Source organism: Sorghum bicolor, chromosome 1 (assembly GCF_000003195.3).
Source record: "Sorghum bicolor cultivar BTx623 chromosome 1, Sorghum_bicolor_NCBIv3, whole genome shotgun sequence".
NCBI classification, from domain to species: Eukaryota; Viridiplantae; Streptophyta; class Magnoliopsida; order Poales; family Poaceae; genus Sorghum; species Sorghum bicolor.
In genome coordinates, this window is record NC_012870.2 from 10,636,024 (window position 1) to 10,653,852 (window position 17,829).

A 17,829-nucleotide genomic window follows, 5' to 3' on the forward strand; every position below is an offset into this window, starting at 1 on the left:
CGTTGGCATTCAGCCGAAGTTCAGCAACCTGGAAGCAACCGCTGTTATGTAACAATCTAACGACACAACAGCTCGGCACTTGTTCAACTAGTTCAAGTTAGCCACTAGCTTCGCGCTGAAGATTGAATGCTGGGTACTCCGTAGTTTACAACTTTACACACTTCATAATGTGTCATCTGTCAAGAGTCAAAATGAGAAGTGGCCATCTTTACAAGAGCATATTGCACGGCCCAGGCTGCTAGGGGGCAACAGGACATGAAAATTTGGGAGCAGAGAAAAAAAACTTTTTTCCTCCTTTCACGAAGCGAATTGTGACTCTAAGCGCTACCAACTGCAGAAACATAAGGTTACAACCATGCTCCTGAAAGGAAAGAAAGCTGAGAGTGAGATTTGGAGGCACAAAAATATAACCGGCATATTCAGAACTACAGGGATTGAAATTTTGAGATGGTGCGACCTCTTAGGCACAGCTCATTCGTCTCCCATTGCAAGTTCTAGCGCGTAATCATCTCTTTCCTGAAAAACAAGGGAGTCCATTTTGTCTTAGGGAAGTGTTTGAGAACTCATGAATCACAGTTTTGTAGATCAGAAAGTATTATTACTCACCACAGGCCCTCGTGCAAAATATCTCCCAAACTGGAGCCAATATACCTGCAAAATGACAAACAATTTGATTTGTAGAGTGAATTTCCTTTGCATATCGAGCTAAATATTAATTAATTTCAAAAGGTGTTTAGACTATGTGCTTGCCTCATCTTCATCTTGAGTCTCGACTTCGACATCACCAGATGGGAAACCAACACACAACAAAGCATAACCCTTAAAAGAAAATCAAACAACAGAACTCAGTAATCCTAAAGTACCATAGTTGATAGGCAACATCCCTCTATCCCAAACTAGTTGACACTTTAGCTATAAATCTAGACGCTAAAGTGTGAACAATTTTGGGATGAAAGGAGTATTTTATAACTGGTAACTGATTTGCATTGGTGAATCTTTCTATGTTGCTTGGCCAAGAATAGCTACTCGATAAAAAATATATGGCCATATCTGTAACACAAAAGATACAAATAAAATTGTGGGTCACATTGTAATCATAATCCTTCCTCAAAAGGCGATGCGGTAGTTATGCATCAAGCTTCTAGCAATTGCCCAGGAACATTCAGGAACTTGTAGAAACTGCCTAAATTGGACAGTGAAATGCAATCTCGCATTTCCAGATCATGTACACAGGGAACATATAATATGGCATGGGCACAATAGTCCAATCATGTTCCAACTAGTGGAAGAAAACAACGGATGTACCTGATCTTTTAGTTCTGCAGATATTCCAAGTGCTTCTGGCTGCCTTATTTGTCCTGATTTTATTCGGACTGCACAGCTTGTACAGCAACCTGATTACCAAAATGAGTTTTCAATTGTTATCTAGACCACAGGGAATAATTAAAGAAGAGATGCTGCCCAAACAAAAGGTATTCATAGTTATACAGTTCTTCCTTATTTTGCAGTGACAAATAGGATTCCCAAATAATTCCAGCATGTTCTGCCTACATGTTCTAAAGTGAAACCATAACTTGTATTGGCTAAGTTGGTGGTGTTAGTCTCTGAATCATGGCCATTCGCCTACATATGCAACCTGATGAAAAATGTAGTGGGATGCTCTCAACTAGAGAACAACTACCTATACATTAGAAGTGGATATTCTTAAATTGTCTGTTACTAGATGCTTGATCTCATCACTCTCGACTTTACCAAATGTCATAGGTCCTCTACATGGTCATTGGTGTTATGGACAAGTAACATTGTAACACTTTTCATTTAGAAGATGAAGTCAAAGCTATATATTATTGGTACCTCATTTGTCTATCAGTGTAGTACTGTAGTAGCACCCAATTCTGCTAAAGCAGACAATAGGATAGCTAATGATTGTCCTTTTGTATTTTACAGATAGAGTAGTGTCTTCGTTTAGTTTCAAAGTCGACAATGAGGGAACTTCAATGTCTTGATTACTCTAGCCTTTAAGGGATTGCTAGGTTACAAGTGGGTGGATCTTGGAAAAATCTAGTTGATCTAGATTTAAACAAGGTATGCACATAGGGATTCTATTTTGGACGTAGATTGTGTCCTATCAAACTATCAACCCAAGAAAAGCTTGTGTGATCGAGTTGGGGTCACACTCGCATGCGCCACTATCTATATCGGAATAAAAGAGGATGAGGAATGGCCACCGTTCAGTTTGCACCACCATCTTATACAAGAGTATAAGTAGGATGGGAATGGACAGAAAGAGGATAGTTTCAAGATTTCTGCTAACGGCCATCATGAAGACAACGCCTAATCATGCTCTGTTTGGAACAAATGAAGATGCTTCAAGCTGAAGGGAGACATGTGAACTTATTGGTGTAGCTGCTACTAACTAGCCATGCATGATGAGTCGCCCAACAGCTTACTTTAACATGTACGTTCATGGTTACTAGTTTACTACATGAATATCAGAACATATCATGCACTCTAGCTTGCTCAAATCTAGCGCTCCTATGGTCATTCTGATTCAGCTCAAGCTTTTCAGTGTATCTGTGTAGTGGGCACTACATGCAGTATGTAAGTCGCTAAAGAGATACCGCATGATCAAAGTCAGAGAAGTTTGACTTAGGACAATACTAAAGGGAACTATAATTTGAAATAGAGGGAATATCTCTTAACTGCATCATATGAGTTACAGTATACTTGAAGGCACATAGTCCGGTTCTACTGGTAGGGATTGGACTAGGGAGTAGATGGCTTGGCCCAGCCAATCAGCCATTGAGCCAGGCCATCAGGCCTGCTGGTGAAAATAAAGGCTCATGTGCATGGACAGTTAAACAACATACTAGCATAATCAAATGGCATTTCAAATTCATAAAGAGTCAAGATAATAAGCTGCCAAAGTCAGCATCTTTCTGAAATGCTAACTGAAAACCCAAAATCGTTCCATTGTCATGAGACCACCATGAATAGTAACTTAGTCAATTAGCCATATACAGCAATCTGATCAGCAGAAAGGTTAATGTCATCTCGTCTGTAGTTGTGCCAACTCATCAAAACCAATATCATGTTTAGGCTTTGCTTAATTCAGTTGCTGTCCAACAGTAGTACTGAGAGTGGCAAATGAGGGCAAAGAGTGGATGGATACGAGGACTGAGGAGCCAAACCAAACCTACCGTGGCGGCACGCGAACGGCAATCTGATGTCCTGCGCCTCCGCGGTGTGTAGAATGTACTGGTCCTGTCACGACCATGACTCCATGAGCCCATGTCAGTGGAGGTTCCCGGCCGGGATCGACAAACACGAGTAGAATGGGATGCGTTGGGGGCGGGCGAGGCTGTGTACCTCCGGCACGACGAATTCGTGGACGACCCCGCGCTGGCGGTCGTGGACGGTGACCTTGTGCGTGGGGACGGTAGCGGAGGCCGGGCGGGGCGCTTGCTGCAGCTCCGAGGCGCGCGCCCTCGTGTCCCGGGCCGCGCGGTCCGGGAGCAGGGACGCGGAACCGACGAGGACGCTGATGCTCCTCTCGCTCCTCCACAGGCACGGCCCTCTCCGCGCCCCGATGCGAGCCCTGCAGGCAGCAACGCACCAAGGATTTTGCCGAATTCAGCGTGTACCCAGTCAATTTGGGAAGGAGTCGCGAGTGGTGATCGTTTGGGGCTGGGGAACTAGGCCTGAGTCCGCCAATGGGGAAGAAGACTGCTGGTATCACGGGAGAGGAGAGATCGACATGGGAGTGTACGTACGTGGTGGCGGCGGGGCAGGCCATCGTGCGGCCGTCGGCCTCAGACTTGGTTGAGAGTGAGGGGCGGGTCCGGCCGGCGGCGGGAGATGTGCTCTGGCGGACGGACGGACGGACGGGTTGGGCGCCGACTGCCGCGGCCGGCGCGAGGGGAGGGGAGAGAGCGTGCGTGGCGAGTGCCGACTGCCGACTGCGAGCAAGACGAGAATTCTAGCGCGACGCCGCGACTGGCTTGGAGCGGATAAGGGGCCTTCAGCCCTTCACTGCCGTTGGGTGTCCGCCGCTCGTGTGTAATGCGGCCGAGTGGGTTGGGCTAGGCCAAGGTTTCGTTGACGGTTGATCGCTCGGCACCGGCCCAGTAGGAGGGGAGGAGGGAGTCGTGTCGTGCCGTGCCCGTGCGCGACGGCGGCGGCGAGCGGCTCAAGCGTTGGGCTTGGCGGCGCCGTTGAGTAGCCGAGCAGGACGAGGTTCAGCTCATTCTAGGGCTGGTTTAGTCCACATATTTTTTTAAGGGGTCTGTTGCATCGAATTTTTAAATGTATATATAAAATCAACATTATATATATATATGAAAATAAAAAATAATTATACAATTTACTTATAATTTAGAAGATAAATTTTTTTAAGTCTAGTTAGTTTATAATTAAATAATAATTAACAAATACAAATAAAAGTACTACAGTAGTTAAAATCTTAAAAATTTCGTGAATTAAACAAGACCTCACACTTGGAGACTCTACAGTTTTTTTTTGAAAAGCCAACATTACCTTTCAACTTTCGTGAAAGTCCACTTAGGCCTTGTTTAGTTCGCAAAATTTTTCGTTTTTGGATACTGTAGCATTTCGTTTTTATTTGACAAACATTGTCCAATCACGAAGTAACTAGGCTCAAAAGATTCATCTCACAAATTACAGATAAACTGTGCAATTAGTTTTTATTTTCGTCTATATTTAATGCTCCATACATACGACCAAAGATTCGATGTGACGGGGAATCTTGAAAATTTTTGCGAACTAAACAAGGCCTTACTCTAAAACCAGACAAAACACTCCCCTTAACGTTTAAAACCGTTCATGTTACCTCCCAGCCCTGTTATAACTTTAAGAAGTGTTGAAGGAAGTTTTATCTTTTCTTTTTTTATTTATTTCGATTGAATATTTGAAAAATTATAGTAAATCATAAACAAATATAAAATAGAATTTTTGTTGGACTACACATGAGTAGATATAATAGTGAATATAGAATATAATATACTTAGTACAAAATTTTTACTGTGGCTTTAAATCTATGTTTTTTAAACTAATTAGAATAATTTATAGCTCCAGTTTTTATGATCTAATTATGATAAAATTATTGGATGATTGAACTGTAATAAAAATTTTGTACTCATTAAATCGTACATAACTTAATTATATATTTTATTTAGATTTATGCTTGTTAAATATAAATACTTTATATAACAGTTTATATAATCTCGTTCCGTATTTAGGAACGACTCTCGAGTTCGGGATCCTGCATGGAACAAGAGCACGTATCCCGTGTCCCTGCTGGAATTTTTTTATATAAATAAACCATACTAATAATTTAATAAAGATTTTTAAAAAAAAACAAGAATCGCAACAATCGATAGCAAATATATAGTCGCAAAATACTAAATGCAAACTACATCTTCGATGTAATTTCGAAAATTCTTTGCAAAACTATACTTAAGAAATTTAAAAATTAAAATTAGTATACACATAATATATCTATAAATATATACTATCACAAAATTTAAAACTTAAACTCATTTATATAAAAAATAAAAATAATAAATTTAATTTGCATATGCACCGGTCCATGCCGCTTTACTTTCGGACTTCGGACAGCCGGCGCTGACGGTAACGAACCGAACGTAACGCCCCTCCGTGAGGGCGATCGGTCGGGGGGCGGTTCTTTCTGGCGCCGCCGGTGGCCACTCAGGTGTGACCCAACGCAAGTACTCCTACCGACAAGTTGCCGTGCTTTGACCCATGAGGCGAGTACATGACCCATCCGCCTAGCATTGGGTGCTTTGCGTTCGGTCGTAGTACTCAATCTATCCCGAATTATAAAATATATAATTTTTTGATATTAAATTTAATCACTCATTTTATTTAAAAAATCATATAAAATATCACTTATTTTATCTTGGCTCGGTTTATTAATAAAAGGTTTTTTAAAAATAATTTAAATTTGACTATGTTGCATAAGTTTTATGAATAAGACATGTAGTCAAAATTGATGTCAAAAAAATCAAAAATCTCATAATTTGAAATAGAGGGAGTATTAGATAATGCTGGTTTGTACAAGTCGGGGAAACACGTAAAAAATAAATATTTTCACCTCCATACCTATACTAGAAGATTGTAAATTATGTTGGACTAAAGCTATTTGGAGACCATCACTGTGTTTGTAAATCCCAAAGTTTTTCAAAAGCAATAATTATAGTATAAAAGTGATGTTTCATAGCACGTTTTTGCTTTCTAGAATATCATTTTATTTTCTGGATACAAAGTAACTAGCATTTTTTTCTCAAAAGTGTACTTTTATTTGATGGATACAAAAAAATACTAGCTTTGGTGAATGGAAACATCAGCGCCATTTGCCTCACGGAAATCTAATGACAATCTGCAAATTAATGTTATAACAAAATATCCAAATTATTCAATCTGCATAAAGATTAACTTTGATTCGGTTTACTCCAGTCATCTTTTAATTTGCTCAAATTTGTCCCTTAACAAGATTTATTATTTTGCCCCACCATGTTTCAAGTTGATTTTTAATTTCAAATTTAATGGGTTGATAGCTGACACCACAAAATAAATAAATCCATGAATTGGCTGAATTTATCACCTCACAAAATAAAATACACTTTTGAATTTACAATCAACTTGTATTTGAAGAAACAAAATAAAATAAATAAATCTTGTTAAGCGGCAAATTGGACCGACTAAAATAAAAGGAGAGTAAACCAAACTAATGTTTGTTTAGGAGTTATCCGAAGCTTGAAGAGAGTACTTTAGATTTTTCCCTAAAATATAAAAGAATCAGACTGAACTTTGGAAACTTGGGTGCTTATATGTATATATTCAGTTAAATTGTCGAACTTGATATTAGGAGCAATAAACATCAATTTTGTTTGCAGCAGTCAATGTTGAACTTCCCGGATATATTAGCTTCAAGTGACCTAACAAAACTACTTATTGATCTCCTAGGGCACCACTATAGCGTGTTGTATTAAACATTTTCTCTATCTTAATACAAAGATACCTAAATCTTTTTGCAGGATCGAGAAAAACAAATTTATTTATACACAGTGTACTGCATCTTTTTCTCCTTTAAATACTGGAACACCCAATCGTCACCTGAATTTCCTTTCTTTTCTTCAGTTTCTGGAATGTTCTCTGAACTCAAATTACGATTTATCCAGGACCAGCTTGTTCTCTTGCACGAAATATCCTCAGGCCCAGGGAGTACAAGGCTTCACCTTCACTTATTAAGCTTTGGATTCACGCATGCTGCATGCACCGGCGGCGATGTGTTGCGCGTGGAGTTTTGTCCGTCAGCGGTGGCCACATGGACGACATGGGATAGCTGTCACCCATGGCCCATGGGGCTTGGGGAAGAATGGGGACCCAAATCAGAAGAAGAAAACGAGGAGGCGCGCATGAAAAGTATCCCACTGCCTGTTTGGTTTTTTTTGTTTGTCTACAATATCATCATCTCAGTCTGAAGTCTGAATAAAACAAAAAACATAACAGAACAGAACAGAACAGCGGCGACTCTCCACGGCAATGAAGAGGTCACCTCCCCTCATCGCAGCGGCTCCTCCCACCCACCCAAGAGCTGCTCACCTCCTCCGTCCTCTCGCACCTTATCTTACTTCGTTTAATTTAAATACCCGCGTTTCTTCTCGGAAACAGCAGAGGTAGATTAGATACCACACAGAGTCAGAGAGAGGGAGGGCGGGAGCGCGACTCGGTGGGGATGGCTTTGCTGCAGAGCCAGAGCCGCCTGCCCGGCATTGGCTGCAGCAGCAGCATCGTCTTGGCAAGAGCGAGGGTGCAGCAGTGTCTGGCAGCGGCGTCGCACTCACGCGCGCCCCTCCTGCGAGCTAATGGCGGCAGGAGGAGCACGACGGGCCTCCCCACCTCCTCCTCCTCCTCCTTTAAGGCTGGCAATGCGATCAGCCTCAGCCGGCGGAGAATAAGGGACCTGCGCGTCGTCGCGGAGGCGGCCACCGCGGGGGCGGCCAAGGTGGTCACGCCGGCGTCGTCTGGCGGCGTCAGCGTCAGCGACGTGCTCTGGCCTTCCGCCGGTGAGTCCCAGACTTCGATTTTTTTTTTTTTTTTTGGCCATGGGCCATAGTTTATTCTCTTTGATCCGATCTGCTGACTGGGTTAGTCACAAACTATTCCTTGCACATTTATTTCAGAAAAAACAAGTAGTTCTTGCGTAGTATTGGCAAAGCAGCGAAGAGTTTTGGGCTTTAAGAACAAGTTTATTATTACGGGGCAGCTAAGCTAGGTCGTCTATTGCATTAGTAGTCGCCATGTACTTCTTCTCGCTAGGAGGGGATGAGCCTATTGTAAAATCCTAACCCCCTTAGTGCGCCCGATTTGAGCCACGTCGTTGTAAAAACTTTATTTTCTCGATCAGGCACATATAGACCCGTGTTTGATCTTAATACAATAATGTACAAACCTTTTGCGAGAAAAAAAAGAACAAGTTTAAAGAGAAAGGACTCCCGTTTGATCTGTTGCCCTCTGCAATTAATGTTGATACCATGCAGGAGCGTTCTTGGCCATGGCGGTACTGGGAAAAATGGACCAGATGGTGGCGTTCAAGGGAGTATCCTTGACGATTGCGCCCCTTGGAGCAGTCTGCTGCGTGCTTTTTAGCGCTCCAGGCTCCCCTGCAGCCAAGGTGCATGGTCAACACACATTTTAAAATATATATATATATATTTTGAAGAAAATAACATCTTAATATAGTTCCACAATGTTTAAGTTATGACGGTAATAACGTGGGACGAAATGGCCGCTTTGGGCACCGGAGATGAAAAATGGGTCATAGGTCACCCTTTTCTTTTGAGAAAAATGTATTTTCATTTTTTCTAGTGTTTGGTATGATGATTGATATAGACAAATTAGCCTCAGACACTTTCTCACATACTCCCTCAATACCTATAAAGGAAGTCGTTTTGGACAAGGTTTATGTCAAACATTAGGAATATAAATCATAAATAACTTTTAAGTTATTGAGTTTAAAAATGTAAAAAACATATGAATAGATTTGCCTTAAAAAATACTTTCATAAAAATATACATATACCACTTTTTGACAAATATTTTTAATAAAAATAAGAAGTCAAAGTTAGACTTTAAAGACCATGTCCTAAACAATTTTCTTTATAGGTATGGAGCGAGTATTCCTTATTGAAATGTTCCATTGAGTCATTTAAATTTACTGAAAAAAATATTAGAATGGTCCACAAGCAGCCACTTAGGTGTGCATCTGATTAACCATGGTCGATTTAAGGGTAAGTGAAATTAAACGAGAAAAAGCAAAGATATCATTAACCGAAGAGTGGCAGTGGCAGACACAATGAGGTGGAAAAGCAAAGCATTGAGACCTCCATAGTTGCAGAAACAAAATATCCAGTTAAAAAGTACTAGTATGTAGCTACTATTGTTAGCGTAACACTAGGAACTTAGCAACAAGGGTCAAGGGCTTCATCATTTGTCGAACTCAGCTCCAAGCCATTCCAATGTAACCACAAATTTAAATGTTTACGGAGTTATCTGGGCTTTGTTTAGTTCCAAAATTTTTGGTAAAATTAGTTTTTATTTTCGTCTATATTTAATACTTCATACATACCTCTAAAGATTCGATGTGACGGAGAATCTGAAAAATTTTACAAAATTTTTTGGAAAGTAAACAAGGCCCACCAAAACAGTAAAACACCATTGTGGCAGGCTTTTTTTTCGCGATCGGGTTTGTGCCTGTTTTTCATTAAGAGGAAGAGCAACAAGGTACACAAGCCTGACACGACCATTGTGGCAGGCTTTCAGTTACCTTCTTCCATTTTGAGACGATTCAAGATTGTAGAAACCTGTAGCTACTTGCTTACAGCGAATCAAAATCTCTTGAAATCTACCTATGATAATCAATACTAACACAGTAACAATTTGTAACCGTACAAACTTGTAGCTACTCTAATGGCGAATCAATGACCATACAAACCTGTAGCTACTCCAATGGTGAATCAAAAGTTCTCGTGCTTCATCTATTATAATTATAATCAATACTAACACGGGTGGTAACAACTTGCAGAAATATAATATGTTCGTCGCCCAGATTGGTTGTGCGGCTTTTGGCGTATTAGCCCTCTCGTTGTTTGGGCCTGGCTGGTTAGCAAGAGGCGCAGCTCTTTCAGCCAGCATAGCATTCATGACCATCACGGGTGCCTCACATCCACCAGGTAAAATTCCCAAGACAAGAAAGTATGGTTGTATTGCCCCAGCTATCGCTCCTTATCATTTCTCATTTCTGAATTCTTGCAGCTGCAAGCTTGCCCCTCTTGTTTATCGATGGCCCGAAGTTTCACAATCTGCAACTTTGGTACGCGCTTTTCCCTGGAGCTGCAGGCTGCATCGTCCTTTGCTTGATTGTAAGTAAACCGGACCTCAGAAACGGCTTTCTGAAAGAACATAAAGCTTAGTGCATAGAAAATAGAACATTAACCCTTATGCCACAATATTTTTGCAGCAAGAGGTGGTGCTTTACCTGAAGAAGAACTTCAAGTTTTGACTCAAGCAGCTTGACTCTATGAATTCTTGTGGCAGCAATTAGATTAATTATTCAATCATGCACCATAAATTACATTGCCTGCATTTACGAGAAAGTTGCGAAAATGAAGGTTTACTGTCTCCTGTCTTGGTTAAAGAAGAAAGAAGACTTTCCTAGTTTCCTTGATACCTTGTGCTTATCAAAATGCAGAGGATACAGATGTGTACATACCATTGTCTCATCAAATGGAGTCTGACAAATTGTACACAGCGGATTCTTGACAATTGTTTTTTCAACTGGTAGGATCAACCCTGTAATGTAATTGTGCAAACTGAAAAAGCCAGGAATACTTTAGGATAACCTCTGGCTATCTGAAGGGAGATAAACCATTTGTTCTAGAACAGAGTTGCAGTTGCATGGACAGAGCCCATAGTTACAGATTGCTGACACAGACTCAGTACAACTCCGACTAACAAAAAGGTTAAAATTCAGAAGAGTTTAGTAATGGAATGTAAGTGCAAGGACATGACACACAAAAAGAGTCTTTGAAAAACTTACAGATAGTGGATATGTGCTAAACTTATACGGAAAACTGATGACAGTTAATAGTTACATGAATGACACTGCACTAATCCAAGACTCACCTGACTACCTTATAAACTAAGCAGACATTTTAAGAATCAAGAAAAAGGCTACCCAGTTATCTACGTCACTATACATCCCAGCCATCACCCCTGCTGTTAAAAGACCTCTTGGAAGTCAAATTCCCAAAGATTCCTGAAAACATAGCAAGGCATTTGCTCCTAACATGGTAATGTGCCTGCGTGTTTCGACTAATGGCTACTCCTGAGAATTTAGACATATCAATTGCCCAAGCTGGTTTTACATACTCCACTGTGCTTGCCGAGCTTGCATTCGCAAATAAGAAATTTAGGAGAACATCCTCACAATTAAAGAAACTATCAACAATCTGCCTTCCTATCTCAGCCTCTTTGCTCCAGTACCTCTTAAAGGCTAGCTCATGATCCATAAATGCTGCTCCTGTTAGTATGATGTTATAACCTCCTTGTTGCCGAGCATACCTCTCATTGCGGTATTCTAGAGGCGAGCCCTCAGCAAGGCGTGGATAGTATCCAACAATCCTATCAGGGTGCTCCCTCCATACCTTGAACCCACGCTCTAAGTCATCACATGTCATCATGATATCATCATCAAGCTCCATAACAGCTCCCGTTTTAATTTCTTTGTCTATTTTGAATCTGTTGTTCAGAGTATTCTTATTTTCAACTCTGATCCTAACAGGCACCATAGAGTTCAATTCACCTTGCACTGGGGCTCGACCTTTGTTCCAGACCACTACAATCTCCCTCACCGATGCACATTTAGAGTAATGCTCCACAAACATCTTCAGATTCCAAAATCGGGCATCATAGGTCATGGTCAACAATGTGAACTGTGAGTACCTACCCCTAATAGGATATGGTTCTTCTGCACCATTGCCACCAAAGATGTAGTTAGTCCCCAAAAAAGTTAGGACTACTAATATCAATATTATAACAGCTATATAAACTCGGTCTTTCCAAGCTCTGTAATTAATTTTCCCACCAATAAGAGATCCCAACCTGTTCACATTGCAGATAAGCCAACTAAACTTATGGCACAGCAATACCTGCTTCTCTATATCAAAGGTGTCACTCCGCTTCTCAGTATGTGGTAAATACCATTTAAGTGGTAAGGTGCACTTGATTGCACCAATAAGCCCACCAAGTAGAAGAACCAAAATGCAAGCAGCACCATAAAACATACAGCCTACCGTCAGACGGTGAATTGAGTCACCTGAGAGCACTCTGTCACCATCCATTACCCCAATCCAATGTTGACTTAATGGAAGCTGCTGAACATCAAGGTGATGGGACCTTGCACCATTCCATGCATTTCGGTTTTTGAGGGGTTTGTCAAGGACAAATGGGACCGCAACTTCCTTGTATTGATCTGCTGTCAGGAATTGAACTTTGAATATTTGGATGGTATAGCCAGATCCACCACCACGGATTTTTCCTATGCGATAAAGATTGTCATTGTAAATGAATGGCCTGCCTCCATTTCTGGCACTCGGCCTGTTGCCTGTATTAAGAATTGGGTTCTGCTTGTGTCGATTCCAAGGACCAAGAGGAGAGCTGCTGTACCAAATAAAGAGATCACCTGTCTGTTTTGCGCCATAAGAACTTAAATCTGATCCAAGGAGCCAATAGGAACCCTTGAAATATATGATGACCGAATCTACAAGCGGCCTCTCCAGAAGGACCTTTTCTAATTCCCACTTAAGGGGAAAGTCCACGGCACGGTATAACTTAAGGATTCCTTTCTTGCTGCTTTCAGGCATCATGTAAGTCTGTCAAGTAAGGCAAAGGAGAGAAAAACAGATATAGATAGGAAAATATGATCAATAATGCACAATTTTCCCCAATACATGAATAAAATATTTACCTCGTTTCCATAACTGAACACATATGGATAAGAAAGGTGCCACTCCTCATCCAACACTACACCCAGCTGCTGCCATGTTGTGCCGGCATCCTTGCTCACGGCAGCAGCAATGTCGCCTTGTGATGAAATGGGGTTCTTGGTCTCGAAAAACATATAAATGGAGTCCCCCTAAAGACATCGTAGTATTTCATTATGCATTCACCAAGAGTGGAGAAACTGCAAAGTGGCAAACTAGTACTAGTTTCAAACCACACAACAGAACATCAAAATCGTGGCACTGTCATGAGATCATTATGGTTACTATATCAACTCTATGTAATAACTGAGATAAAATGTGACACAGGTGATGCCATCTGTCGGCACCGGTAGACAATTCGTCCTTTATAAATACCTATATAAACTTCTAATAAGAAGGCTAGGAAAGCAAAACAAGAGGCTCCAAACCTGGATGAAGAGAAAGGGATTAGCGACGAAGCTGCTAGGGAATCCAACCTTCGCCACGTCGGCGCACGTCACGACCGGGTTCGCCACTGGCCATGCCGCTCCAGGGCCACTAGAGATCCCCCACTGCGTCCACAAAACCAAGCTAATTAAACAGCACCACCACGAGGAGAGAGATAGAGAGAAGCCGAGAAGGGGATGAGCTCGGGGAGTCGGTTACGTGCTCGATGGGCTTGAGGGAGAAGGGGGAGTCCCCGCGGAAGACGCCGGCGGACCAGGACCCCTCGGCGTCGGGGCGGCACCCGCGTGTGGCCAGCGGGTGCGGGAAGCTGGGGAAGGCGACGCGGGAGTAGGCGACCGCGGCGAGGGTGAGGAAGGCGAGCGTTGCGGCGAGGTAGGCGGGCGCGGAGGGCGCTGGAGGCTGCTGGCGGCGGCGATGCTCCATCGCCGGCCGCGGGGGTGACGACGGCATGGATCGGTAGCGGTTAGAGATTCGTTGTTGATGATGATGATCGTGGGGCACTGCCGCACTGCACCTCCGCCGCGAAAAGAGCAGGCAGCAGCAGGGGCACGAGGCGCGCCGCGCGCAAAAGATGGCGTCAGCGACTCAGCGTTGCTGCGTGCGTGTGCGTGGCATGGGTGGCTTTCTTCGATGGGCCAGGCCCGTGACGACAGAAAATCAGAAAGGCTGACCCGTCGCCGCGCGACACGGAAGAAGGCCAGCAAGGCCTTGTGATGATCCATGAACAATACTAGGACTAGGAGCAAGCGGGCCGAAGGGAAACATGGGCTCCGCTGTTCCTGTCGTGTCGAGACGGAACAAGATTGATTGATTCTCGGAAGAAGTCGTCACTCAATTTTTACGAAAGTCTATTTTTCATCTTTAAACTTCAAAACCGGCTAAAATATATCACTCAACTTTCAAAACCATGCATGTTACGTCCCCGACATGGTTACGAGTGGTTTTAAAGGTTGTTTTGTCTTTTTTATTTTTATTTATTTCGGCTGAATATTTGTAAAATTATAGTAAATCACATAAAATTCATAAAATAGTAAATCTGATTTTGTTGGACTCCAAATAAGTAGATCTACACAATGAACATATAATATGGTATACTTTAGTAGAAAGTTTTTGTTGTAGCTTTAGATCTGTGTTTTTCTATAATTAATTAGAATAGTTCATAGCTATAGTTTATATAGTCCAATTATGATGAATTTTTTATGTTGGGCTAATTATTATATGTTTAAATTATGGTAAAAATTTATAACTCATTAGATCATGTATAACTTAGTTATAGATTTATTAAGATTTAACAAGCATAAACCTAAATAAATCTATAACTAAGTAATACATGATCCAATGAGTATGAAATTTTTACTACAGCTCAATCATAGAATAATTAGCCCACCATATAAATTTCATCACAATTGGACCATATAAACTGTATCTATAATTAGTCTAATTAATTACAGAAAAGCATAGATCTAAAGCTGTATCAAAAAATTTATACTAAAATATACTATATTATATATTTAATGTGTAGATCTACTCATCTGAAGTTCAACAAAATTGAGTTTTCTATTTTATAATTTTTATGTGATTTACTGTGATTTTTCAAAAAAATCAGCCAAATTAAATAAAAAAAAAGATAAAACCGCTTTCAAAACCAGGTCAAAGATGTAATGTACACGATTTTAAAAGTTGAGAGATGCACATCTGGTTTTAGAGTTCAGGGATGAAAACTTTCGTAAAAGTTAAGGGATGGACTTTTTCATTGATTCTTAGGTCTCCGTGTCCTTCCATGGATAAGGACCCCCGGCCGCCAGAGAGACCAGCTGAGCACGAAGGCGAAGGGTGTAACGCGCCTCCCATATCGATCTCTCAGCGGCGCGGCGAGGCGACCGTGCCCGGTGCCCTACTTCCCGACGATTGAGGGAACCTCTCGATCGGCGCGGGAAATAGATAGATGGACCAGGTGCCTCGAGACGTGCTAGCGGACGTGTTAGCCCTGCTGCCGCCGCGCACCCTCGCCGTGTCGCGCTGCGTCTGCAGGGAGTGGCGCGACGTCGTGGACGCGGACGCGCGCTGCCAGCTGCGCACGGACCTCCTCCCGCTCTCGGTGGCCGGCATCTTCGTGGAGACGAACGAGCCTGAGCCTCCGGACTTCTTCGGCCGGCCCTCGATGGCGCGTAAGATCGCCAGCGATCTCCAAAGCTACCTGAAGATGGACAAAGACCATCAAGGCCTTTCTCTCGCGTCCATCTCGGATTGCTGCAATGGCCTCGTCCTCCTTGATGATGATCTCGTGGTTAACCCGGCGACGAGGCAATGGATGCGCTTGCCGCCTTATTCGACCTTGCCTGGGGACGAAAAGAACTATTACGATTAATGGTACCTTGTGTTCGATCCCACGTTATCGCCACATTTTGAGGTGTTTTCGATGAAAAGTCCACTTGATTACAAGGACAAGTCGCCGCAGTTAGAATACATGTTGTTACGTATTTACTCATCTAGCACACAGAGGTGGGAGGAAAGGCCTTTTCTCCGTGACGAGGAAGAACACACAACAACTGCTGCTGCCAACGTATGGTCAAAATTGGATTGCGGATCTTGGCATGCTGTCTACGGGAATGGAGCACTCTATGTGTATTGGAAGTTAACTTTCATTACAAGGTAGCCACTTGCCCCATAATAATAAACCTATATGTTTAGTTTATTTTGGTTTCTTCCATTGACGTTTTGAAGTGTGCATTATAGTAGTAATTTTTTTGCCAATGGTTTTATATATATTGCAGGATAAACGTGTCCAGTAATAAGTACCAAGTAATTAACCTACCGCCTGATATTAACTTGACAAGGTATCATCAAGTCCGTCTTGGAAAGTCAGTGAATGGGATACATTTTGCGGTGGCTAGTTATCAGGAGGGACTCCAAATTTGGTTCCTGGATGAGTCTGGTAGCAACACGAAGTGGGTATTGAAGCATGTCAGCAGGTACCCATTCAATAATGATCAAACTGATAGGCCATGGAGTTTACAACGTCCCTATGCCTACGATGATGATGATCAAGAAGAAAACAACAAAGAACCAACAACAGCTGAAAAGGATTCTGATTGGGACTCTGATGCTGATAATGCCGGTGACATTGATTTTGAACGGGATGAAAAATACTCCTGCCCATATTTTGAAGTACTTGGATTCCATCCTTACAGAGATATTGTCTTCTTCAAATTGTTGAGAGAAGTCGTAGCGTATTATTTTAATAGCTCAAAGATGCAATCTTTGGGTCAGTTGCTCATCAGATATCAGTATCAAGTCATAGTGGAAAGTTTCATATATCCACCTACTTGGATTGGAGAATTGCCTGGAGCCAATTATCTAGTAAGATCAAGAAACTCGTATAGTATAGAGGAAGAGGACTTGCTGCATAGTATAGAGGATTAGTGCATCAGAGTTTGTGAGCCAATGCAGTAGATCGTCATGTGTAAAATGGTGGAGTATGTTCTGAACTTCTGATGATCTACCAGAAGCAGAGAGCGCGAGTCTTCCTTGCGCGACCAATGTTTTTTTTATTAAGAGAGAATAAAGTTTAGTGCCGAGAAATACACAGTAATCAAGATTACCGAGTCACGGTGAGATGGAGTGCTCTGGCAACGGGCCATCAGAAAGCTGAATAGGATTGACTTTTTAAATCCACTTATTTATAGTAATATAATACATATGAGAATCAAACTATTTTTTTTGTAACATCAATTTCAGATTCAGAATTAATTTTAAGAGAACAGTTAGTTTCAAAAAATATAGAATTACCTCAAGATTATCCTTCCAATTTACATCCGCAATCAAGCTAGGCGAAGGCGCAAGGCGTTTGAATGTCTGATCATAGGCCCCGCCGCCCGCATGGTTTGGGTTGGTTAAAGTCAACCTAGCTAGGTGCGTTGCCGTGTGGTTATGGCGTTATTGCTTCCTGTGATTGCGGCAGGTTGAGGGCTTTGTGAATGGCTTCATTGGAGTTTGGAGTAAAATGTACCTTCAAGTTCAAGATAGCACATGATGACATGAACGAGGTGCACAAGCATTAGTGCGTCACCAGATGTAGAAGACTCTGTCAGATGTAGACACGAATTTTCAATATAAGAGAGTAAAATAGACCTTCCGGAAAATCATCTATGATGGAAATCAAATATTTGTTTCTGAGTTACTATACCCTATTTACGGAAGTCCACAGGCACCGTAATGTATTTGTCTCAACGGCGGGCAACTCAAGTACATAGAGTGGCAACATTCTCGCCAGAGTACAGAGTACAACAACCATGCAA

The 17,829-nt window shown here is 42.0% G+C and overlaps 4 protein-coding genes across 5 annotated transcripts; 2 read left to right on the forward strand and 2 right to left on the reverse strand.

Moving 5' to 3' along the window:
* LOC8054162 (ferredoxin-1) lies at positions 83–4,030 on the reverse strand. 2 transcript variants are annotated; one of them, XM_021451246.1, is made up of 8 exons: positions 3,774–4,030; positions 3,370–3,598; positions 3,201–3,264; positions 1,306–1,394; positions 751–819; positions 607–651; positions 458–516; positions 83–361 (listed from the first exon to the last, which is right to left on the reverse strand). In XM_021451246.1, exons 1-7 carry the CDS (start codon positions 3,794–3,796, stop codon positions 472–474), a joined length of 564 nt encoding a protein of 187 aa, XP_021306921.1. In that variant the 5' UTR covers positions 3,797–4,030; the 3' UTR covers positions 83–361; positions 458–471. The 2 variants fall into 2 exon arrangements, with proteins under 2 accessions (XP_021306921.1, XP_021306920.1); XM_021451245.1 differs by having other exon boundaries at positions 83–516.
* Positions 7,560–10,979, forward strand: LOC8054163. Its single transcript, XM_002464025.2, has 5 exons — positions 7,560–8,108; positions 8,583–8,716; positions 10,126–10,273; positions 10,356–10,462; positions 10,561–10,979. Exons 1-5 carry the CDS (start codon positions 7,778–7,780, stop codon positions 10,600–10,602), a joined length of 762 nt encoding a protein of 253 aa, XP_002464070.1. The 5' UTR covers positions 7,560–7,777; the 3' UTR covers positions 10,603–10,979.
* Positions 11,061–14,083, reverse strand: LOC8067266 (glycosyltransferase family protein 64 protein C5). The gene is made up of 4 exons (XM_021451025.1): positions 13,730–14,083; positions 13,513–13,635; positions 13,069–13,236; positions 11,061–12,973 (listed from the first exon to the last, which is right to left on the reverse strand). Exons 1-4 carry the CDS (start codon positions 13,979–13,981, stop codon positions 11,294–11,296), a joined length of 2,223 nt encoding a protein of 740 aa, XP_021306700.1. The 5' UTR covers positions 13,982–14,083; the 3' UTR covers positions 11,061–11,293.
* LOC8054164 lies at positions 15,477–15,899 on the forward strand. Its single transcript, XM_021463503.1, has one exon. The coding sequence runs from the start codon at positions 15,477–15,479 to the stop codon at positions 15,897–15,899; it is 423 nt and encodes a 140-aa protein (XP_021319178.1).